Raw genomic sequence first — 26,618 nt, forward strand, 5'->3', positions numbered from 1 at the left:
TGCCACAAAACCGTCTGAAAAAGACTATTCATTTGAAAATGGCAGCCTCTCATGACTAAAGATGCAAGCTAAAAGTGAATTAGTCTCAATAATGATGGCTTACATGTAATAAGACTAATATCCCTATTATTGGATTATTATTATGTAATAGAAAGTAGACTATGGAGAGAAAAATGAGAATTTATATCGAAATCATTCAAGTACTTTGTATTCGGTGATCGAAAAACATTGAGTGGACACAGTTAGAGCAATTCTAATAGATATTAGAGTCCGGTAAGTGTAAAGGAATTAGATAAAATTCTGGTTCACCGCTATTGTTTATTTTATAATACAGTTAATTTTAGAGACTTCCAGATAAAAACAGTTCTAAACAAATTCCAGATACATCAATACAACTACCAATACTCTTTATTTTTCAGATTTTACCTCTCTAATCTTTTTCAACATGTAGTCATAGACACCATGCTTGTCATAAGCGTCAAGAATTTGTGGATAGTTCATATTAAAATACTGTCCTGTATATACTGACTTGTAATACGATCTTTCATTAACAGACTCAGCTGAAAATTTGACGGTTAAGAATTCCGTCATATCTGGAACGGCATCAGTCAACGCTACAGGTAAACTACACAGATTAACGAATACTATTGGGCTCAGAAATCGTATTTCCGCTTTCAGTTCTTCCATAGTCAACCTTTCAGGACACTCAAATTCTGCAAGATTTTCGTTCAATGAGTCACAGTAAATTTGGTAAAGATCATTCAATCTCTTTTGACGGACTTCCAAGTTGGCTGATGCCGTTAAGAAGAAGACAAGTTCGACAAGTGGAGAACATAACCTGACATTCTGAAAATCAATAATTTTTATATCCGTCACTTTTCCCGCGCTGTTGTATTTGAACATCATGTTCGTGCACCAAGGGTCTCCTTGTGTCAGTGCTCTGATGGGTTTCGATTTACAATCTTCCAGCATTTCCTTATAGATATTCCAAAATACATCTTCCTCACAGGCTTCTTTGATTATTTCAAATTGCTTTTTATAATCTGGCTTGTCTTCCAAATACGTAGCCATACAAAGAAGACTGTTGGGCAGCATCAGCTTAAATGACTTCTCCATTTTCTCAGCCATTGCCGGGCTTTCAACACCCAAACTTTCAATCAATCCAGGATCTTTCTTGAAGATTGCCATCGAAAGAGCGTGAAGCTTGGCTGAAGCCTTTATGAAAAGTTCACAGTGATCGAAATCTAGTAGTTTTTGACGGTCAGCCATTTCAAAGCCTGATGCCTTCAAGTCTTCCAATACTACACACAATGGATTTGGGGATTTATAATGTTTAGGAACAACATCGTGTTTGCTTAGTCTGTAAGTTTCTGATATAAACTTATGATAGTAATTTGACTCACTCTCGTAAAATTGCTTGAAGTTATCTCCGAACTGATCCCCTATATACGAATCTTCAGATAATGGCGCTTTTATGATTAAAGAAATGGATTCCTCAGTAGAACTGTCGTCTAGTCTCTTGTACTGAACATTTGCTCTGATCATCTGACTGCCATAGTTGTTACCAGGAGCGATAGCTGGCTCGAGCGTGTAGCTTGTGATAATTACTCCTGCAACATTTCCTTCGGTATCTTCAAGACAGGATTTGAGAAAATCACCAGTTAACCACTCTGGAGTATTTGTTGCCATTTGTCTGAAACAAAAAATAATTTGAATGAAATAGATTCAGTTCCATTCTTTATTAAGGACCTGGCAGGTCCTTCCATAAAGGTGTTGTGGCAGTCTCATTGTCTCATCAGGTGCACAATTGATGAGATTATGAGACTGTCACTACATCTATTGTACCTATAGCACCTGTTGGCACCTATTTATAGGTGTCTCTGATGTCGAAACAATGTAAGGGTTCGTTTTGAGCTTCTTCGACGCCGGCTTCGTGATAGATATAAATGGAATGACGTTTGTTAGTCTCATTAAATTCGAGAACGGCTGGAACGGTTTGGCTCATTTTGGTTTTTAAATATTTGTAGAAGTCCAAGGAAGATTTAAAAGGTGAGAAACATTGGAAAAGTTCATCAGAATACTTAATAATTCTTTAAAATAATTTTGACACGTAATCCAAAGTTAACAAAACCTAAACAGACCCTATTGACACTTTCAGCTGAAGTTCGCCAAAGTGGCAGAAACATTTGTTTACACTTAATTTTAGAAAATATTGAAATATTATACAGCGCTTGATCAGTAGCTTTATGCACACTGCAAGGACAAAGTTACTATCTAATTTTTATTTTAGTTTACACCTGTGAGGAATAAACCATCTAATACATTGAAAATAATATTTAAACAGTGTTCTAAACCCATCTTGATGAACAAAGCTGCGGATATTTTGTACATAAGGTTATCGAAACTGACTGTCTCCTTTAATAATGTCACTGTAGTTAAAGGAAAAGAAGGTATGACAAACTCTTCCCCTTATATCAGAAGCAGAATACAAGCTAAGGTAGTAGACTAAAGAAGTCTAAAAAGACTACTTAAAAAAGCTTACGTATGCATATATTATTTTTTGATCGGGGTAAAAATCAATATTACTTATAGCATCAGAAATATCGCAGACCGCAAATAAATCTTTTAAATCTAAGTTGGATTCCAAATCGCATATATGTGTTTATTTTCTTGGTCAGTGCAACAATACAAATTCAACTGTGGAACCCTAAATAAATTAGCGGAAGTGAAACTCTTTTGGACCGTAATAACTTTTCAGTCTTACTTACTTACTTACTGCCGTGGCTCTTGGTACCCAAGGTGGTACTTTGCCTCGCCAACACACTGCCTCCAGATCTCTCTATCCATTGCCTCTTCTTCCCTTCTTCCCCAGTTTTCTTATGTCTCTTCTGATCTGGTCTCGCCATCTCAACTTGGGCCTTCCTGGTGGTCTTCTGCCCTCCGGATTGTTTACAAGGACGTTCTTGACTAAGGAGTTGTCCTCCTTCCTTAGTAAATGGCCAGCCCATCTCATTCTCCTACTTCTCACCTCGGCCACTATGTCTGGGTCCATATATAGTTGTCTCAACTCTACATTATGTTTTATCCTCCACTCTCCATCTTCAAGGGTTGGCCCATAGATTTTTCTCAATAATTTGTTCTCAAATACTATCAAACGTTTTTCTGTTTTTTTACTTAACACCCAGTTTTCTCTGAGCCATATAACAGAACTGGTCTTATAATGGTTTTATATATACGGAGTTTGGTTTTGTGTAATAGTAGTCGAGAGCTTAATAGCTTGTGGCATGCTGATAAACTTCTGTGTGCTGCATTTATTCTTTGTTGTATTTCCATGTCTTCTTCATTATTATTCGTCAGCATTACTCCCAAATAAATAAATAAGGACTTTATTTTGGAGCGGTTTTCAACAATAATTGCTGGTTTACAAAACGACTCATGTCTTATTATAGTTCTTAAAAAATTAAAAGCTTATTTTATAGTTATTAATAAATAAAACATAATATTAGACATACAGTTATATATGGCTATATCACCTTGTATTGTACATTAAATACTTGTACGAGTATATATTTTCTTTGTGTGTCGTTTCAGATACACCCTGGCCTGTTACGCTGGAGGACAGTTCATTATATAATTTAGGAGCAAAGTACGCAAATCGCTTTCTTTCAAATTCACGGCGAACGCGAGGCATCTACAACACTTGATCCTGTCTAGTACTGCGAGATCGGACTTGAGACCTGCTTTTTAGTTTTTCTCTCAGATATCCCGGCCTGCCAGTGGTCAGGATTCTGTAAACCAGGCATGAGGAGCGCAGGGTACAAGTATCAGCTACAGTCAACAAACCCAGCGATGGTCAAACCTTCTTAAACCACATACATACCTTACACACATATTTTATACCCTCTGTAATTTTTCTAAATCTCCTTTAGACACAATGTTGCCATAGACAGGGAGGCAATAATCGATCACAGAGAGCACAAGAGCCCGGACAAGGCGAAGCCTGGTCTCTCTAGGAAACATGTACCTATGCTTGTATAGCATTCTCAGTCGACCAAGTGTTCGCCGACAAACAGCACTTACATGACCATATAGTGTGAGGCCACTATCAAGCATGAGGCCCAAGAGCTTTGAGGATTCACACTCCTTCAGTCTGACACTGCCAAGCAACACCTCACCCACTGTCTCCGAACCCACATTGGAAGGAATCGACAACACACTACACTTTTCCTTGTTCAGTTTAATCCCATGCCTCTCAGACCAATCATGGACAATGCTTAAGTCAGCATTCAAAATGGAAACTGCTGAGTCAGCTCTTCCGGCTTCATATGAAACACACAGTTGAGCATCATCGGCGTATGAATACAAGCGACTATGTTGCAAGTCTGAACCCATAGTGGCGGAAAACAGGGTGAATAGAATGGGCCCAAGGCAACTTCCCTGTGGAACACCAGCAACTCTACTTAAAGATGAGGAGAAATCCATCCCAATTTTAACCTTTTGTCTCCTATTCACCAAATAGGAATCAAACCAAGAAACCACCTCTGGTCGAAAACCATAAAAATGCATGACAGCCAACAACATCCTGTGGTCTATTGAGTCGAATGCATGTGAAAAGTCCAGCATTGCAAGAAGAAATGCTTTCTTATCCGCCCTTGCGTGAAGCAACTCGTCACAAACGAGCAAAAGCGCAGTTGCAGTACTATGGTCCTTCCTGAACCCAGACTGTAAGGCTGGAAGGATATTCTCCGACTCCAGAAATTGTACCATTTGTGAAACAACCAGCTTCTCCATTATCTTCGACAGGCCAGGCAATATCGAAATTGGACGCAGCTCGGATACAGATGAAGGTGCTTTGACTTTGGGAAGAGGCAGTACAATTGCCTCCTTCCATGCATCCGGAAAAGTGGAAGTGGCCAATGACTGGTTAGCTAAATGTGTTATGGCATCAATACAATACGGACTTATCATTTTAATCATTTTTATTGATATGCCATCAGCTCCAACTGCCTCTGATGTGATGCTATTCAAAGCCTCCTGCACTTCTCTCCTTGTAACACTCCTGAAATAGAAATCACAAGTGACACTCTCTGATTTGTTTCTTTCATAGAACTGTACGCAATCATCATTTGCCATGATACCTAAGCCCATACTAACGAAATACTTATTGATTTCTTCCAAATCTTTTACAAAGTTGGGTATGGCTGGATCGAATGGATTAGTGACACCACTTGTCCTTATTTTAGTCCAAAAGTCTCTAGAGCTTTTAAATTTCTCCATTTCAGTTCGAAAATAATTTTGTTTTGATCGTCTTATTTCATTGTTGAGCATATTTCTAACCTTACAATATGTTGTTTTTTTTTACAAGTTTCATTTCCTGTAGATAGCATTTTCTTCTTATAATAATCTTTTTCTATGGTTAGTTGAATGATTTGTTTATTTCTCCATGGAGATTTCTTTCTGGTCACTCTCTTATGTACTAGAGGTGCATTTTCATTAAAAACTTGAATAATAGCAGAATTAATAAAATCTAGAATGTCATCTACATTGTTCATAGACATAGCATCTTCCCACCTAATACTGGACGTACAATGTATCATCTTGTCAATGTCAAATCGGGAGAAGTCACGATAAGTAACAAATCTAGGAGGCCTTCTTGATTTTTTTGTTTTTATATCGACATATGTCATCTTGTGATCAGATACTCGAACACCTCTTGAGTCATAGATGGTTGACATATCCACGACGTCACACTGTACGTATTTAACATTGCTATTTACAATAATGTGATCAATCAAAGTTGCACAGGTTTTAGTAACCCTTGTAGCAACTTTAACCAACTGAGTCACCTCAAGGCTCTTAAAGAGTTTATTTGCAAAGCGGGTCTCTGGGGATGATAAATCTAACAAGTTAATATTCAAGTCACCCATTACAACAATATTATCTGCGTACTGGGCCATATCATAAAATACAAAGTGGAGAGCGGGCTCTAGACAAGTGTAAGGCATATCTCCTGGTCTGTAGATAATGCAAATACAGAAAGATTCACTTTTACACTTCAATATTCCACAAATATGCTCTGGAAAATTACAATCTTCAAATTGAAGTGATTTCAGCGAAAATTGTAGGCAGTTCTTCACATATAGTGCCACTCCACCACCTCTGGAGGCAACTGCATTCCCCTTTCTGTCGCTCCTAAACAATGAATATCCACTCATCGCAAACTCATCAGAAGATTTACTTTCATTCAGCCAAGTTTAAGAAACACCAAAAACATCCAGGTTTAAATCCTCTACCACGGCACGCATCTCTTCGAAGCCCGTGGAAAGAGAGTTCATATTTAGATGTGCTATCCTGATAAATTTATCAAGTTTATATATCCGTTTTTTGACTGCACCACATTCCCATCATCCACAAGTCTCGGCAAGCCAGATTTGTCACTGTCAACCGGAAGTTCAACATTCAATACGGCTTCAACACCGTCAACTACAGTTTCCAGCAACCCAACCTCAACATCATCCACCTCAAGCTCACCCCTCGTTACGGCGTCTACACCGTCAGCCACAAGTTTCAACAAGCAACCTCCGACAACATCAACTGGAAGCACACCACTCGTCACAGCGCTTTCAGCGCTAGACAAAACCCCATCCGAAGCCATTTCACAGGATGTAAGCTGCTCGTAGACATTCAAAAGTGCTGCTCCAAACACAGACACCCCCTTTCTGTTAAGGTGTCTGCCATCCCGAGCAAGACGGTACCTTCGCACCAGCTGATTCCAGTTCAAGAAAACGACACCAAAGTTTCCAGACATCAGCTCCAACTGCTCATCAAATTGTGCTAATGCAGTTCCACTTTTGTCAGACCTTGGCAAAATGCTGTCAACTAAAACAACACTGTTTGGAAAACGGATTCGTGTTGTGTATAACAGGTCTGCCATACAGTGCAATGCCTCGCGCTTGCCGCATCCCCCATTGTACCCAGCACCACCGTTATATTTCAAAGGCAAGTTATTGGTTCCTACATGAAAATGAATTATTTTAGGTTGGTGCTGCAAGAAACCCATCAACTTATTTTTTACATCTTTTATTTTCGCCCCAGGGTGTACCCTAACAGTACAACCATTTTCCTTACAAAGCTTCCCCGAATATCGGAGAATTGAATCACCTATAAGCAAATAATCAGCATTACTTTGCTCAACGGGTTTGAGAGAGTGATTGCCCTCCAGAGTAGTCTGGCCTGCACATTCTACAGCCGGTAACATGTCATCAGTGGCACACAAACCACTCAAAACCATTGTATTATTTAGGCCTACTGTACAACTACTACTTTCAACATTTATTTTACTCTTATTTTTAGAGGGGTTTCTTTTATCTTTGCTTTTCAAAGAGTCTGTTTTACGTTTTTCCTTGCATTTTACATGACCAGAATTTTCACTCCATACACCTGAAGAGCTCTTAACAACCTTAACAACTGACTCAGTAACAGAAGTGTGGTTACTTAAAACTACAAATCTATTTTTACAAGGTACTTGATTATGTTTATTCGGATTTAAGTTTCGCCTGGCACATTTTTTACCTTTCACAACTTTCCACACTTTATCATTTGCCAAATTTGACCTAGAATTATTACTACTTTGAGAACTTGGTACAAGAGTGGCATTAGTACTACCATGTGTCTCAGAGGTGTCAGTGTGATGCAGTGTGTTGTGAGTCAATGCGAATCGGTCGCACACCTGAACAAATAAGTGAAGTTGTTTACTTTTTTCAAATTTGTGCCCTTCTATTTCTATATTATTTTCATTGTTTATTTGGGTTGTTCTCCTACACTCCATTATTTTGGTTTTCTCTTCATTTATGCTTAAACCAACTTTTTGTGTATGGTTTAGGAGTTTTTGCGACCAGCACTTTCAGCTCTTCTTTACTCTTCGCTATAATTGCAACATCATCCGCAAATACAAGAACATTTATTTTGGTCCCTATTGTAATTCCAGCTTCTGTTTGTCTTACTTCTTGTAATGCTTCCTCTAAAGCTAAATTAAATAGCAATGGGGACAATCCATCCCCCTGTCTTACGCCTGTGCTTACATCAAACTTTTCCGAGATTTCCCCATTTATCTTAACCTTGCATCTAGATCTTGATATGCATGATTTTGACAAGTTTATTAATTTGTTGGGTATTCCATACTTTTCCATAATCTTCCAGAGTCTTCTTTTGCTAATCGAGTCATATGCTTTGGAGAAATCAATAAAAAGGCATAGAAAGGATTTATTGAATTCATGGTATTTGGAAATTGCCTCCTTCAGTATGAATATTTGATCGATAGTTGATCTACCTCTAGTAAAGCCTGCTTGGTGGTCACCTATTATATTGGATGTATACTCCTCTAATCTTTTTTGTAAAATCTTTGATAGCACTTTGTAGATACAGTTGAGGAGAGAAATTCCTTTGTAGTTGGTGCACTCTTTTTTGTCACCTTTCTTATGAACAGGGATGACTATCGCTTCCTTCCATTCATTTGGAATCACTTCTTTTTCCCAAATATTCAGAATCAATTTGTGAATCTCCTTCGCTAGTCTTGCCCCTCCTGCTTTAATCAATTCTGATGGTACTGAATCCTCTCCTGGAGCTTTATTGTTTTTTAATTCCTTGATTGCATTTTCTACTTCTTGTAGTGTTGGATCTGGCACCATTGGTTCCACATTTTGATATACTTCCTCGGTTTCCTCTCCCTTTTCCTCCAATGCTTCTACATTCAAGAGATCTTTAAAATACTCTTGCCATACTTGTATCCCTTCTTTGCTCTGTATCACTAGTTCCCCAGATTTGTTTTTGATTCCATATGGCATTGGGCTGTATCCCTTCCTGAAAAATCTCACCGATCGATAAAAGTCTCTGCTATTGTTTGCCGTCCAATCCTGTTCCGCTTTCTCTAGGATTTTGTTCACCCATTCCCTCTTTTTTCTCCTGAGTGTTTTTACCGTTTCTCTTGAGCGTTTTTTATATTCTTCCCTATCTCTTGCCTGTTTCCTGTTGAGCCAAGTCTCTTTCCCTTCCTTTCTTTGCACCACTTTTTCTTTGCATTCTTCGTCAAACCATGGTTTTTTGTTCTTCCTTTCATTCTTTCCACACACATCTTTTGCACAGTTTTGTAGGGTTTCCTTTATGTTTGTACAGCCCCTTTCAATTTTATCTTCCTCTGGGTTTCCTTGAGCTAACTTTTCAGTCTTACATAAGTTAAATATTTTCTTTATCGAGACACGCAAGCAAACTATCACTATATGTGCTGAAAAGTCTTATTAAGTTTAGTTATTACATATTTTCTTGATTGGGGCACAGCTCAAACTTAGCTATGGCGCTTGTAATACCTTAGACAAAAAAATAATCTAAACAGGCGGAAATTGACATTTTTTCACCATATTAAGTTCTTGAGATTTATATGTATACATTTATTCATACAGCAACCTAAAATGGAACAAGTCAGAATTTTATTTACCTTTTTAATCTCTCAACCATTGAAACTGAAATAATATGTAGATTAACTGATATGCCTACTTGTGTTTAAATATATAGCAGGGCTCCATCATATTACGCCACAAATGCTTTTATTAAGAAAGCGATTATAAAAACCGCGAGTGAAGTCGCGTGTAACTAGTTTTAAATATTATACAACCACTAGCTGTTTCCTGCGGCTTTGCACGCTTTTCGTAAGCTTTGCCCGTGTATGTGAACTTCTGGTTTAATTGAATTATATTTACAACGCCGATGTAGAGTTTGCCTTGTTGCCACGATCAAGAAAATATGTTTATGTTTATAGCCATAGTGCACGTACATGTACTTTATTATAAAGTGGTCTAACACTCAAACTTTAAGTTCAATCAGAAATGTATCTTAAAGACAAATATACACAACAACTTAGCTCCTTTAAATAGTGTTTGGCTATGTAATAGACGTAACTGTCTCGTAATTGCAGTTTATAGTGTGCAGGCGCTTTGAAACCTTTTATCTTTTCCAGCGTCGCTTGGTGGTGAGTTACATCAATAGGCATAGCTTATAAACCTTCTCCGTCTATATAAATGAATGTTTGTTTGTTTGTCCTTTATGAAATCGCAAAATATTAGACAGACCATTATGAAAATTTGTATGTATACGTATATATATATATATATATATATATATATATATATATATATATATATATATATATATATATATAGTAATGTTTTTTTCTCAATTAAAATTCGTGTAATTGCTTACTAAACTACAAATAAATCTTTCAACAACACAATTATTAAATCATTTGCTGAAGAAAGAATTTTAAAACTCTTCTAAACACTCTTCAGAAATTACTGAATAAGTAAACAAGTTAAAGTAATCCAATACTATGAAATATCATGACGAAACTGGTAAGAATAATAGCGATAAGAGGTAGACAATATGCCTTCCTCCTGAAAGATAAGATAAAGATCTCATTTTCACTTTTATTACACTTCAAACCTACAATTGTACTATTACTTTATAGTCATTCCAACGTTCCTCTTTTAATTGATAATTCATTGAGAATTTCCCGGCCCGACCCGGTTGCCCCTCCTACGTCATCGTCATAATGTAAGCGATGGGATTAATGCAAGTGTTACTTTTTAGGACCAGGTTCATGTTAGAGCTCTAAGAGAATAATTGTTATCACCTCTTTAAATCAACTTAAAAGGTGGACATGTAAAACTGCATTTTTAATGTTGAAAAAAGTTTCAACAAATTTTATACAATTATACAAATTTCTAAGATAATGTTGCATTTCTTAGACAACCAAAACTGCCAACTCAGTGCATCAGCAGTTCGTCAAATATCTCCTGATATGTTATGACACGTAGTGACTAGGTTTTACCACAGAATGTGATGTTGTCAAGAGATAATAGTACAGCATTTCGAACACTTATCGTAATCACAAATACCTAATTTCAGAACAGTATTACATTGCTATATATGAGTAATACAGATACTAATGAACTATTTTATATGAGTGATAGATAGGTTGGTATCTGTGGAATTGTTATTTGACTGTGCATTGATGTTTACCATTATGATTATTATTATTACCATTATAATTATTATTACTTTTAATAAAATACATTGTGTAACTGAAGAGAAACTTTAAAATTCAAAATGCTGCAATTTTAGTTAGGGTGAATAATGAGGTCAGGTTCGCAACATCGATTATACTAATTAAGATCTTTAATTTGATGTACAAATCGGTCTATGCTATCATTTACGATTTTTAAGTAAATATTTATAAAGAGCATTATTAATTTTTGTTTGTGTGATCCCGGTGGAAGGGGGTGCTGTTTCTTGGCCCCAAAACGCATCACATGCCAACCGCAGCCCTAGCTATAGAATCTTACCCCAAGATATTGTTGCCGTTTGAGACTTCATTATATATTCTAGAACTGTGCTTATTTGTACACATATATTAATGTTTATATAAACACTGATGTCCCGACATACTGACAGTACATGGAGCTATATAGTCAGTATTTGCTTAGCAAGTGTAAAATCACCTTTCCGAGGCACAGTAATTGTTCTTATCGCAATCAATTAGTCCTTAGATTATATAAACTTTGTTAAATCTTATCTTAGTTTTAGAGATAGCGATAAGGGTAAGTCAGCTGCGTCTGACACAAATGTCACAGAAAACCTGCTCAACAGTTATCAACAGCTACTCTGGACTCTACAAATAACTTTTTCTTTTATTGTTATCGTCGGCCACCATACTCGAAAATGTGGTCGGTTTGACTCCAGAAAAATTATCCTTTCTATAAATTAATATTGTTAATACCTGATGTAATAACATCATTATTATTATAAAGAAATTAGGTGATAAGGTGATTAGTAAATGTTTTAATCACTCGGATGATACTAATTTGGTTGTGTGGATTGAATCTGGCTGAGCAACACGTGTGTTTTATTTATAATCAGCTGTTTTAATCAAACAATGACAATCTCAGAAGATTAACATTGTCCTCTTCCGTAGACTTGTGGATACAGTCATGGCTCTAACTGAGAGATCACGGGTTCAAATCCCGGGGAGGTCCAATCATGATAGGAATAATAGCCACATTGTCCCAAAACAAGCCCGCATAGCCTAAGAGCTGAAGGCTTAAAAGAGAATTTAAAAAAGAGTAACATTGGAAATTGGGAAGTCGGTGGGTCAAATCTCTATAGTTAAATGTACTTTAAATCCATAAAGGGCACAACCTATTTTCAGTTGGTATCAAATTTATGTATTTAAAATAATAGTTATTAGATACCTAAAATGGCCGGGCAAAAGTCAAGTAATTCTGTTAATTATATATACAAATATTGTTTTAATGACAATAAAACAATTGGAAACTTTTAATATTAACTTTCTCATTAAAGCATTTGGCAAAGTACATTTTGTACTAAAACCTTCAAGTTGAAATAGTTACTTTCCCTTCATCGCTCGGCCTTATTTTTATGTGTAGGCCTATACACATGTCGTAGTCTAGCGTAAAATATTAATTGAATATTTAAACAATAATAATTAAACATGTTAGTGAATTAACTTCTTCATAAGTAACTTCAACCATAGTTTTTTTAAAGAAATTACAGTGTAAGTTTAGAATTGTAAGGATAGCAGTAAATGTACAATGATGGCCTTGAACCATACTTCAACTGTTAGCCTATTACCTACCTTGTATAAATCTTCCGCTAAAATAGGATTAGGTACGGTTTAGAATCATTACAAAATCAAGTTCAAATCAAATACAATTTTAGAGATCCATTAATCACGTGAAGCTAGTGCAGTTAAACACAGGAATGTTGGGACTGAGAGTTGAGAATGATGGGCGGCACTGATAGAGATGGGCGTTATTTAACGTCACATGAGAAACAACAATGGTGCCGCGAAGCAACAGTTGTTACCGCAACGTGTTGCAAGAAAGTCACTGTTATTTTGATAACGTAATGACAACGAACAATAAATTTCGTTGCCGGCAACGGTAAGCAGGGCCCGATTAAGGTTTTTGGCGCCCGTAGGCTATCTTGTACTTCGCGCCCCCCCCCCCCCAAACGGTTTCCGGCCGGCTTCCCTCTGTCAATTTTCAATAATAAAAAGTGTTCTGCTGTATAGCGGCCATATTATATTTTTGTAATAAAATTTTCAACTTACTTAAATTTAAAGACCATTACAGAGAGAGACCATTTAGAGTATTAAACTTTAGGAAAAGAACAACATTCAGCAACTAACTATAAACTTTAATTATTGTTCAAAAGGTCTAATGATACATGTATGTATAAACTGCTATGTAATATGTTCAAATTCAACGGTTAAAAGAACTATGCTGTTTGCTGTCATTTCCTAAAAACACACAAACAAACGAACAAAAACAGCAAAATTATAGAAAGTGCAAACTTGCAAAGGGAAAGGATGCTTACTGCTGAGCATTTATTTGTATCTTTAAAATGGAATATGGTCTATTGTTTGTAGACTTGTAGGTAACATTCTTTAAAGAGAATCAAGGGTTCTTATTTACCACTGGTTTTGTAGGACATACAAAAATGTGTCCTGGGCTACAGCCAAACGTTACATGAGTTTTTAATTCTTATACATTTTTTGTAGATTACTATCATTAAATAGTCACAAAATTCAAAGTTCAGCACTTTGTAATGTTACTTTCAAAAAATCTGTAGGCTTATTTTTTTCAAAATAAAATTAAAATGCATACTGTAATTTTAAGGCTGTTAAAATTATGTGAATTTTATCTCTTACTTCAGTATAAATGCTGCCATAATAATGGAGATTTTATTGTTGTACATTTTAATAAGAAAGCTTAGTAGCTACGTATAGCCTGTTTTAATTAGCTTGTAAATCACTGAAAAGGATTTATAATAAATCAATGAACATGGTCAAATTGGTCATCAACTTTCTCTGGTTTATTCAAGTACATTATGTTACATAGAAATGACATTAGACTTTGGTATACAAACTTGGTGACTTGAACATTTAATCACAATAAACAAACAATGAGCTAGAACTATAAAATTATTAGGCCTACTGTTAACAAAAGAACATTTATTTTCTCATGACGATATATTCCCTGATTAAACAAAGTCTTTCTTCCGTGCTTTTGATGAGGCAAACGCATCGATCAAGTCATCAAACGGAACGAGCTGTACATAGTCACTTTCTATAAATAAGAGAGCGAGTGCCTGGAGTTTTTCTTGCCGTAGAGTCGACCTCAAATAATTCTTGACTCGAGTAAGAGCAGAAAAGGATCTTTCTCCGCTGCAATTAGACACCGCCATGCTCAAGAAGATCCGCAATGCCACTTCCACATCGGAAAAAGAGATTCAAGTTTTAGGGTTTTTTACATGTTTCAATAGCCTGTAGGCTTTAGTCCCGGTCGGTTTGACTTTCTTCTTTTCCTCCATTCTGTCTGACAGTACATTTTCCTCTTCATAGAATGTATTATCATCTTTTAAAAATTTTTGAAGATACAAACACTCATCTGGAAATGAATCATCTAGGTCTGTTGAATATTCATTCATTAGCTTTTGTTGCCTTTTCCTTCAAGATTGAACTCTCAATTTTATTCAAATTCCATAAAAAGTTGAAGGAGTCTCGTAGTGTGACATAAATTGATTTTCTCCTTGTTAGTTGCCCTAGGAGTGTATCAATTGCTTTGTAGTAACAATTTATCAGGAATGATTTCCGCCCATCAAACTCAGTGTGCCCCTCTTTGCTTTCTCCAAAAGGGATTTTTGGTTTCTTTTTTCCTTGTATTGTCTTGTTTGTACTCTTGAGAATTGCACATAAGCTTTGCCTCACTTTCAAAGTTAGAAAATTGTTCCTCATTTCCTTAATGAACTTAGAGAAGACTCTAGGAGCTCGTACGAAAGTGCTGTCTGATCTAAGTCTCCATCTTCAGATTGAAGTCGTACACTGATGTCATGAAACTTCATGAGTACTTTATTCCAAAAACAAATCATCATGGTCATTTCCAAAGACTGGAGCTTCTCTATCAGTTGTTTGGCTTCAAGTCGTACGTCTTTTTATTTTCTTTCGTTTGAAGTCATGTCTTGTAACGCTGCGATTATTTGTTTATATGACTTGTGCATGGCTTTACTGGCATCTGCTCTTGCACTCCAGCGAGTTTTCGAAAGGGTCTTGACTGTCAAACATTCTTTGTCATATTGCGACAAGAGAAATTTCCCATCTGTGTGTAGATGAATGAAAAAGTTGTACATTTGCTGTGCCAGGGCAAAATATTCAACAGAACTACTACTACTTTCTGCAGCGGTCGAACCTACTAGCTGTAACGAATGAGCTGCGCAAGGAACGTAGTGAGCAAGAGGATTTTGCTCTTTGATTCGATTTTGAAGCCCCTTGTAACACCCAGACATGTTACTTGCATTGTCGTAACTCTGACCTCTACAGTCACTGATATTTAAGTTCAAACTTTCAAGAGTTATTTATCACAGCCTTCTCCATATCTTCCCCTTTATGGCCACAATTTGGGATGAACGTTATGAACCGCTCATTAGGTGACCCGTCAGGTGCTACAAAACGAATGACAAAAGTCAATTGATCCACATTGGAAACATTTAGAGTAGAGTCGACAATAATCGAAAAATACTTAGAAATTCTTGATATCTGACGCGATTTTGGATTTAACATTGTCAGCTAACAGAGTAATAAACTCGTTTAACGATCGTGGAAAGATAAGTATGAGGGCACTCCTTTACCTTTATTTCCGAAACGAGCAACATGGTCAGCCATGAAAGGATCAAACTTGCACAAAAGCTCGATACAGCCAAGGAAATTACCATTACTGGTTGACCCCAAAATTTTCATTTTCACCATAAAACGGAAGCCCTCGAGAAGTTAAATACTTTAACTACTTCAACAACTCTTGACAATACATCTCTCCAATACTTCACTTCTACTTGATGCTGCTCAAGTAGTTTTGCATCAATTCTCTGAGGTGCATTCATCCGGGTCAAATATTTGTTCACACATTCTCTGTGCTCTAGACTATTATCATGTTCTTGAATTTTGTGTGAATTTTTCCAATCATTAAAGCCGCATGTAGCTAAGGCAGTCGTCCCCCCATAGAGCTTACAAGGAGCACAGTAATACATAGCCAGTTGATTTGGAATAAACTAAATGAGTTCTTTTTACAATCTCTCCATTTACAAGTTTTTTGAAAAAACAAGCTTTGTTCAAATAACGGTTTTGGTCAGAATACTGCCGCTTTGATTGGGAAAAATCCCCACTGTCATTTTGATTGATGCTGTGCACTGCAAAGTATTCACGCAATGCCTCATTTACCAGCCATAAAGCGGGATCATCAAGATTTTTTGAATCGGTTTACCTCTTTATTTTGCTGGTACACAATCTTGCAAACTGAATGTCCCAAATCTGCTATTTGCTCGTTGATGGTGGTTGAAGGGACGTGTACAGGTGCAATTTATCCGTTGTGGTGTCTGAGACATCGGTAGCAGTGGCACTGGCAGGCTGCTGAAATCACTTCCACTTCCACTATAACACCGCTGTCCTCACTCACAACGTTTCGTTCAGTTCCCGTGACGACCGGCAATGTCTCAGCAGAACAACTGGGAGTTTCGGGTTTATTGAAAAAATCGTCTAGTCTATGAATTTTATTTAGAAGAGCACTTTCCCGTTCGTTACGCTCCCGGGCCCGTTTACGGTATATCGGAACCACTTGGTTTTTTACTCATAATGTAGCCTACATATGTAAAACAAGCAAACCACTGCTTCTTCTAATATTTCAGTATCAAACACTCTACTCGACTTACGAATAAATGTCAGTGTTTATAATAACGAGCAATGACACCAATTAATCACAACGAAAGTCCCAAATAATTCATAGGCCATAGCCTAAAAACAAACAGTGCAGACGAGGAGACGACTGACTGCAGCTGCAGCTACACTCTGTCTCTATCTGTCAGAGAGCGTCAGTGTTGCAAACGGCGAAGGGCGGCGACCGGCGGCGCCCCTCGCGCGAAGCAAAATTTCCCTTTTAGTTTCCCTACCGTTTACGATAATTACTATGCGTTGTCACTAATCGCTATTAATTAATTTCTTTTTCTACTTAATAGTTATTTTTAAGTAAATGGAGTAAATCCAAGGTCTAGGTGGATGTGTAAATAATGTACAAAAATGTATAGTGAAGTTTTAGACCATACCATTTTTATTTACTACATATAAAAAGCACTTCATCTTGAACTCCGAAGCGCCCCCCTAAAATCGTCACCGGTCTCGCGCCCTAGGCTGCAGCCTACTTAGCCTACTGGTTAATCGGGCCCTGACGGTAAGCTTGATCTGAAAACAGTCTGACTAGAAACTCTTCAGCTGTTATTTGAGCAACGGGGTTATTATGAACAACAGAGTTCATATTATTAAGTTAATAATATAATATGTAGTCTGATTATTATTGTTTAATTAACGGAAACCTATCTACAGCTTAATGATATCAGTTTGTACATCAGTTTTATAAAGTCCTAGTGTAATTTATATTTTGTAAACAAATGTTTTTAATTATTTAATACACAAAATAAATTTTTCAGTTTGACTATGTTCATATGTGATCTATAGTTGTGGGAGATTACTATGTGTGCATTGTTTACTTATAGTCTACAATTAAAAAACTGCAATAATTTTTGTTTTATTTCTTATCAATTCATTATTCTAATACTTATTGTAAATCAATATTACTTGTTTTTAATTGTATAATTTATTCTCAACGATAAAATTATATGAGTGATTAATCAGATATATAATAAAACCATAGTTTAGAGTTTTATTAAATTTTGCAAAGCTTCATTGGACCTATAACATCGTGTGTTACAAATGTTATTTTATTATAAATTATAATAGTTAAAAGAATTTTATGAATAATAGATTATTTAATTTGAAAGTTTATTCTTAATTAAACCAAAATTAGGGTTTTAATTATCTCAAAATAAATTATAGTAACGTGACTAAGTAGATTTAACGATAAAATTTTAATACATTATGATAGTAACAAATTCCGTGTTTTAGTAATTGATTGTATTTCAATAATGTTCTATAAGCAACTCAGTCACTGGAAAACGTTGTTCAAAGAACGTTGCGCGATGGATAGACGGACAACCGTTTCGCAATGGTAAGTCGGCAACAGTTTAAATAATATGTTGCCGCGACCTGTTGTCGGCTGGCAGATAACGTCACAACGCGTTGACGCTAAAGTTGTGACAATTCCCATTTCTAAGCACTGTAAGTGTGGTGTGTCTAGTATCATGACTGAATGGCGGCAGTCAGCTGATCCTAAACAGCTGGGAAGGTCGTATAATCTATAGCTCACTTCTCTCTCTTACTATCTCTATCACCTGGTAACATTAAATCTCTGTTTAATCCAGGGACGGATGCATACGTTTATTTTGGGTAAGGTTAGAAAATTAATAAAGGCTGCCAAGTCTAGGAAGTTTTCGAAAATATCGATGCGAAAATAAAACTTTTGAAATTATAAAGTATAAAGTTCAGGATAAATAATTTATTGTGTTAGCTTATTCAGTTTGTTTTAATAGTGTTAACAGCAAACATATTACGGAAGAGGTTTCCGTTGGTTTTAGATTTTTTTTAATTCTCTGAAATTAACTGCATAATACAGATTTAGAAAATAATAATACTAAGTTGGATGGTTTAATTTTGCTATTATTGTGATGTATTTGTATTTTTTAGTATAATTGTGTTGTACATTTTCAAATAACAGTCAACAACTGAGATTTTAATTAGATACACTGATTAAATTACTCAGACCTCTTAACTTGATGGATTTAAGTCTTGGTTTTTATGGATTTCATAAATTACACAACTCTCCTTTTATAACTTTTTGCAAATCCGTTAAACCTGCTTACACCTATGTTAAAAATTAAAAATACAACATTTTTAAATTTATAAATGCACATTCTTCATTAAAACCCTGGAAATATTTCTGAATAGTTTAGTTTAAGAGAAAATACAAACCCTTTGAAAATCTCTCGGAATGTTTGAAAATGTATGGATACAAACTTAGTGTTATAACTTTAAAAACAAAAAGTTTAGCCACGAAATACGTTTTAAAATTTATTATTTCTAAGTGTATTTGCACCCAACGACACAAAAATCTTTAATATTCTAAAAAATAACAGCTAAGAATATTTAAGGACCGAACAAAAAATTATATCATTGGATGGATAGTAATACCCAGCTGCAATCATTTTGTGGTCGGTTGTCTCTAAACAGCTTTCTTGAAGATGCTTCAGCAAAGAGAGCTCAAAGTGGATATTATGATCAGTGCAAATATCACTAAAAATAACTACATGACGTTTGGTGCCACACTTCTGCTTGTCATGTTTCACTTGACAAAAAGATATTTTCTTATATAATAATACCTGAACAAATAATAACAACTGTACTTACTAACTGACATCACGTGTAACCACTGTACCTTTATATGAGTCATAACACTTAATTATTATAGTTTGTAAAATCGTTAGATCGATTGCTATTACGCCAATATTATCATAACACTTTTCAGACTTGTCAGATTAAAATAGAAACAGCAACAGCTGAGTTTTAGCGATATCCAGATGGAGGTACTGTTGTTTAGTAGAAATTATATTTGATTTGAGCTGAAATGTATTCCAGTAAGTTCTTAGATACAACATAATTAATTACCGAAAGGAATATGAGAAACTTTCTTAGGTCTAAAGTAATTTTCGCAAAAATACTATTTTACTACTACAACTCTGATTCTGACTCACACAGCAGTTTTTATTGAGTACTAATATTTTATATTATATATTAAACATCGTTTTTAGGTTGTCTAGTTTTTTATTTCAGTTATCTATTGGTCCATACAGTATTTTATATTGTTAATGTATACGGGACCAATATCCCTACCACCGCATTCAAAGGAAAATATATTTCAAGTGTGGTTTCTAAAATAAAAATGAATTTTGTTTATTTAAATGAAATTATCTAGAAATCACAAATATATTTGTAGATGCATTGTCTTGTAAAGCTACGCTGTTATGATATCCTACTCAGAACTAGGTAGGGTCCATTTTACAACTATACAAGATGTCAAAATCGTGCAAGAACATTGTTTTTTATAATCTGGGGGTTATTAAACTTAGTACCGCTCTTTATGATGCCAATATAAGTTGATATTACAACCGTTCCATTCAGAAATTGCAACGCCCGCCATTTTTAAACTGTAAGATATACCATTATGGAAATGTAAATAATACATCAATAATTGACTAACTATTTAAGGTCTAATAAAACTAAAATATGTTTGTGCTGAGTCGTTATAATAACAGTAACTGGGTGAAGTTACCTAAACCTTCTACGGCCAGTTTCTATGTTTTCAAGTGTTAGTACTCGTAGTTAGTTCACATTGACGCCGAAACGCCAAAATTAGATCTTTAAGAACAAAGGAATTTTACTTGATCTATTTTTCATTTGTAACAAATACTTTTTCATCATAGTAATTAAGTTTTTGTTAGTATTTTGAACTGTTTACTTTAATTTGTTTTTGCTGTTTTTTTTTTTTACTATTTTATAAATTACTGTTATCTTTTAATATTATTGTTTCCTTATATTATTTGGTATAATTTATTCTTTCGATAAACAAATTAATTTTCTGTATCTTCGCATAAATGGAGTTTTTCTAGTATTTTTTAAATTAGTGTTAGTCAATGGTTAGCGCGTTTCTCGTGCTCTTGACTTAACATCTAGAGGTTTATCTAGTATTATTTCACTTTTCTTGTATTATTGTTGCTGTTGTTATACCGTTATGCTTATTATTATTTTTGAGTTGTTCTTCATATATTGATTATCATTGTTGTTACATTTTATATACTGGTAGATGCTGTTGGTAGAAAATAATATAAAACAAACAAAAACACTAAGTCTGCTACTAACACTATATGATGGGATATGAATGTAGTAAAACACGTTTTCAAGGGCGACGATTTAAGTTTAACTTGATTTTTCAGTTATTTTTGTTATAGTTTTGTGCATTACATCTTTATATATAATAGATATACTTTTTTTGGATTAATTCCTTAAATGTATACGTTACCTTTTTCTCTTGCTTTGCTTTAGATTACTTACTCCTTGTAACATTTCCGAATCCCGCTCAAACGCCAAATATCTTTGTCAGGCCAGGCTTGGATTATCATTTCAATAGTGATCTTGGTTTACTCGTTAATAATTTTCTTTAGTTTCTTACTGTAATATTTGTAGCAGTTTTTAATTATGGTTGTAGCGGGTTCAAAAACACCTGAAAAACCAAAGGGGCGCATGTTCGTCCACAAAAGAGGTAAGTGATAAGAACACTGTAACAGTAAAAGTAAAGACTAAAGACATAGGCTTCTAACAGTTTTAGACTTCATTTTATACCCAATACTATAACAAATTCACTATTACTATAATATTAATTATTAGTGCAGCGTATCTTCATATCATTACACATTTGTCTTGTAAGCTTATGTGTAAATGTAACATTAATATCATTTCTTAATTGAAACGTAACCTACCTTTTTTTTACTGGCTCTCATTGGCCACATTTATCAGTGAAAATTGACAATTTAGTTAGAAACATTAAGTTAATATCTTAGCTGAGAATTTGAACCATTATGGGGTGGTGGGTTATAATCTCTCTCCTCTACAAGTTTGGATGGTTCTCAAAATCTTCCTTAAGAGAATTTTCATAATTTGAAACATTAAAACTTCATCTAGATAGAGTGTTCATACAAGTTAACATAGAGTACGATAACCGGTGTTTTATATTGAAACAATATTTAATCATTTTACCCCTCTATATAATTGGTAATTGTCACATTAACGGCCGGAGCGGCAAAATACGAGTTTCGCATTATTAACTTATTGGAATCGTCCTACAGAACAAAACAATATATGGTTTGACGAGGTGCAAATGAGAAATAACAAAGTTATGGAACAACTGTTCAAGCGCGGAGCAATATTTCCATGTTCTACATCCACATTGCTCATCACGTGACCTTTTGTGACCATGATTCAACCTCGTGATGACCTCATCGGATGCGGCGCCATCTTTGCAAACGTAAATGAAAAATAATACTAAAATGAGCTGAATTATGATCCAAATGAACAATGATTTTATTAAATTTCGAGCTAAAAATTAATTAGTTGTTATCGAGTTAAGACGAGTGCCTCCGGCCATCAGCACGGGCTTCTGCAGCACCTTCGGTGCTGCCCTGCGCTGATGTGTCAAGGAAAGAAAAACATCCCTCAAGATAGTACTTATCAGTAAAATATCAAATTCTAGAGGGGCTGATCAGAAATATAAATTGAATTGTAATGGAAAGGCAATTGTGTACCGTGTAAAAAACTTAATACATTATGAATACCCTTAATATGAATACGTATATAAATGGACATTAATAGAGAACACTTACCATTAGTGTGTTCCACAGAATGTACAGAAACTAAATAATCTTGTTTCGGTCGAAACGTAACCTCTTACTCTGACACACCAATTCACTACGATTGGTCGAACTAGTGGATGGTTGATCCATGATTGTCATGCACTCACTCGATCCAAGCTACAGTACATGTTATCTCTGACTTCTGTCCAAGACCGCTCAGATAACAGATATGCTATCAGTCCCACCTGCAGATAATATTTACAAATATCCAGACACAGCACACAAACAGAACATTAAGAACTTAACTATTTATGTATATATCCTTTAAAATCATGTTATTTGTCATTTGCACCCTCTAAAACCATATATATTTTTGTTCAGGAGGATGAGCAGAATACATTGATAATGTCAAATTCGTGATTTGCCACCTTGACCTTTAATCTTATAATTTCCGTATAATCAACCAACTACCTACTTAATTAGAACAATAAATTACTAAATCATCTGCACCAACTGAACACACATTTTCATATTTTAAACAGAATTTGTTCCGTACATAACTTCTTTGAAATTTAATAAGATAGTTAAATTTAGAAAACTATACAAAATAACACTCAGATATCATTTACTGTGTCTTTTTTGGTTTCAAGACGTTTATTTTATTGTTAAGTTATCTTTATTATTTAAATGTCATTTTCCCGATCATACATCTTAATTTTTTGTTTGATAGTTATATGGTATTTTTACTATCTATGAAATTTTGTATTGTTTTAACTATTTCTAGTAATTTGAAACATGTGATTTAAGTTTAATATTTTATATACGTTGATGTCTAATGATAGTTCTGTTATTTGATATATAAAGTATCAATGATTGTAATAAGCGATATAAAAAAACCGGATTTGCTTATCCTACTCTACCCCAAGTTAGTTATCATTCAAAATCAGTATTGGTTGGTTATATTGATATCTAATTATAATTAAGTAATATTGTTTGTCAAAATCGATATAAAAAACCGGGTCCGCTTATCATATTCTATCCGTATAAAATGTTACAAACAAAACAATGTACGGTAAGGTACATTTACCTACTTTTTAACTATTTTGAAGGATAGATGTGTCCAAATTCTTGTGATTCTTGCAGCGAGACACTGTTTTATTTCCACCTTTAATTCTAGTTTTTATCTCCACACAACAAACTGGACACTTCGGATTTAAAGAAGCAAGGTCATTATCTTGTAACTATTTAAAACATTGTTCAATGTTTAAAAGTACATTTTGAGACAAAGAATGCAAGTTCATCGCCATTTTTCTTGCTGATTTTACTAGCCTACTCAGTATGTAAATGAAGATGGCATTGATTAATTATGAATATCTGTAGGGCAAATGTACTCAATCATTTCTAATTGATAATCATGATTTTATTGTGTTGGCCTCTTATTATACTGCAGCCGGCTATTAATATTAGACTGATGCTATTTACAGCTGTGGCTGATATTTTTAACATTAACTCACAAGATCTTCGTTGGCTATTTTCAGGAGTAGATTTGAAAATGATCAAAAAGAATTTTATATGTATATATTTGCAAATATACAATGTTGCTAAAAAAAGACGTGCATCACACAAAGGTAAAAAAATATGGTTCTTTGGAATTATACCGAGCACACCAGTATGAAGAAAACAAAAATAAAAATTTATAGAAACAAACATGATAGAACGAAAAAACTCTTTAATTACAAACTTACAACGATTTTCAATTGTTAATGGGGTCAGATTCCGTTATATGCCCCCAACGCTTAAACTTTTTTCAATGAACTTAGAACGTTATAAAACGATGTAGTTGAGTAACAGAACTAACATTCCATCAATCAACAAGCATTTCCAGGTATTGTGATCGGTATTGTTGTCGCTGTTATCTTATCTTTCTCGAGAATCCTGATTACGGTAGGCCGCGCGGCATCACATGATTATTTAAGTTTTTTGCACGGTACATAATTGCCTTTCAATTACAATTCAATTTATAATTATGCCGAAGCCCGCGCTGATGGCCGGAGGCACTCGCATTTCGGGTGGCGGAGTGTGATCAAGAATAAAAACATTTTTTTTAATAAAGAGTTTAGTTTTTGTTTGGTAATGTTTGTTTTTGTTGAATTTTTGTGTTTGGAGAAATGTAGGGGTAAAACACGGAAGTACAACAAAGCGACGCACCAGCTGAACGGGCGGCGAGACTGCAATCACGTTATAGTCTAAGAGCCCGCGACGCCCAGACATTCGTTATTTCATAAAAGCTGACAACTTGTCAGTATACGAGTACTATACAGGTATAAACGTACCTCGAGTATGGAGCCTGGTTCGCGGTGGCTTCGGCAGGTAACAGGTAGTAAAGGTGAGTGAAATCACAGTTTAAATTCGTAATAGTGTAAAGCTCAGTTTTTATACATTTCAACATTAAACAACGTTAGAAAGCTGCATGTGCGATGCCGGACACAGTATAGTTCCAACCCCCTGCCAGACACCCCTAAAGTACGATTAATAAAATTAGTACTTTCGTCATATTATAAAACCTGAAATTTATTTATGTTATTAGGGGAACTATAAAAAGATGTTTTCTCAGTTCCCAGACACGTCTTTCTATGGTTCCTTCATGCAGCCAGACACCTCAAAAGTTACTGTAGGTGCGAGCGCGAGAGATATACATACAAGCGGGTACGAGTGAGATAGTACGTAATGTCTACGGCGATCTTTTACTGCGCATCAGCTGTCTTAACCGTTCACACTACTATGTATTCAAACAAACGTTTGGAATATAACGCTCCATACTCGAGGTACGTTTATACCTGTATAGTACCCGTATACTGACAAGTTGTCAGCTTTTATGAAATAACGAATGTCTGGGCGTCGCGGGCTCTTGCTCTATTATCTAGACCGCTCGACTTTGACCTCTGTCTGAGGATGGGGAGGGGTTTGCGATAATACAATTCCTGTTTTATATTGACGAAATATTGTTCTAAGCTAATCTAGTAATCAGTAGAAGCAAAATGTCAAATAACGATTCATGTCTGGGTATGGTCGGTATAATCCCTAAGTACCAAAAATATACACTATATAAATAACATATATAATACTTCCAGTTTTATAAGTGAGATCTTAAGTTAGTTCAGATGCTACAAATGAGTTATGTATGGTAAATTTGCAAATACACGGCCAAAACTACTTTTTTCTCAAAAACGTCTCCATCAAGTCACATATACCACGTGAAAACACATGACGTTTTATTTGCTGAAATATTTTTTATTAGGCTACCTATGAGTAATCATAGATTTGCATGTAGAAGGTCAAAACTTATTATAATGCAGCCGGCTATTAATATTAGACTGATGCTATTTACAGCTGTGGCTGATATTTTTAACATTAACTCACAAGATCTTCGTTGGCTATTTTCAGGAGTAGATTTGAAAATGATCAAAAAGAATTTTATATGTATATATTTGCAAATATACAATGTTGCTAAAAAAAGACGTGCATCACACAAAGGTAAAAAAATATGGTTCTTTGGAATTATAGCGACCACAGCAGTATGAAGAACACAAAAATAAAAATTTATAGAAACAAACATGATAGAACGAAAAACAACTCTTTAATTACAAACTTACAACGATTATCAATAATTGTTAATGGGGTCAGATTCCGTTATATGCCCCCAACGCTTAAACCTTTTTCAATGAACTTAGAACGTTATAAAAAGATGTAGTTGAGTAACAGAACTAACATTCCATCCAACTATCAATCTACAAGCATTTCCAGGTATTGTGATTGGTATTGTTGTCGCTGTTATCTTATCTTTCTCGAGAATCCCGATTACGGCAGGCCGCGCGGCATCACATGATTATTTAAGTTTTTTGCACGGTACATAATTGCCTTTCCATTACAATTCAATTTATATTTCTGATCAGCACCTCTAGAATTTGATATTTTACTGATAGGTACTATCTCGAGGGATGTTTTTCTTTCGTTGACAGCGCGGGGCAGCGGAGGCACTCGCATTTTGGGTGGCGGAGTATGATCAAAAATAAAAACAAGTTTTGTGTGTGTTTTTTTCAATAAAGAGTTTAGTTTTTGTTTGGTAATGTGTTTTTGTTGAATTTTTG

At 35.1% G+C, this 26,618-nt stretch overlaps 2 protein-coding genes across 3 annotated transcripts in view; one reads left to right on the forward strand and one right to left on the reverse strand.

Moving 5' to 3' along the window:
• Nucleotides 1-298: 298 nt before the first annotated feature.
• Nucleotides 299-19,577, reverse strand: LOC124356672. Of its 2 annotated transcripts, none has more exons than XM_046807806.1 (2): nt 19,475-19,577; nt 299-1,693 (listed from the first exon to the last, which is right to left on the reverse strand). In XM_046807806.1, exon 2 carries the CDS (start codon nt 1,687-1,689, stop codon nt 409-411), a length of 1,281 nt encoding a protein of 426 aa, XP_046663762.1. In that variant the 5' UTR covers nt 1,690-1,693; nt 19,475-19,577; the 3' UTR covers nt 299-408. The 2 variants fall into 2 exon arrangements, with proteins under 2 accessions (XP_046663762.1, XP_046663761.1); XM_046807805.1 differs by lacking the exon at nt 19,475-19,577 and adding an exon at nt 12,704-12,883.
• A 1,615-nt stretch (nt 19,578-21,192) lies between these two features.
• Nucleotides 21,193-26,618, forward strand: part of LOC124356673 (ribonucleoside-diphosphate reductase large subunit) — a 30,904-nt gene continuing 25,478 nt past the window's right edge. Inside the window, exon 1 of the mRNA XM_046807807.1 lies at nt 21,193-21,383. Within this exon, the coding sequence (XP_046663763.1) occupies nt 21,320-21,383 (64 nt within the window). The 5' untranslated portion in view covers nt 21,193-21,319. The remainder of the gene's footprint in view (nt 21,384-26,618) is intronic.

This window comes from Homalodisca vitripennis, chromosome 3 (assembly GCF_021130785.1).
Source record: "Homalodisca vitripennis isolate AUS2020 chromosome 3, UT_GWSS_2.1, whole genome shotgun sequence".
NCBI lineage: Eukaryota > Metazoa > Arthropoda > Insecta > Hemiptera > Cicadellidae > Homalodisca > Homalodisca vitripennis.

Bases quoted from the DNA above. Each gene is read 5' to 3' on its own strand.
- LOC124356672 (XM_046807806.1), bottom strand. From the start codon at position 1,689: ATGGCAACAAATACTCCAGAGTGGTTAACTGGTGATTTTCTCAAATCC.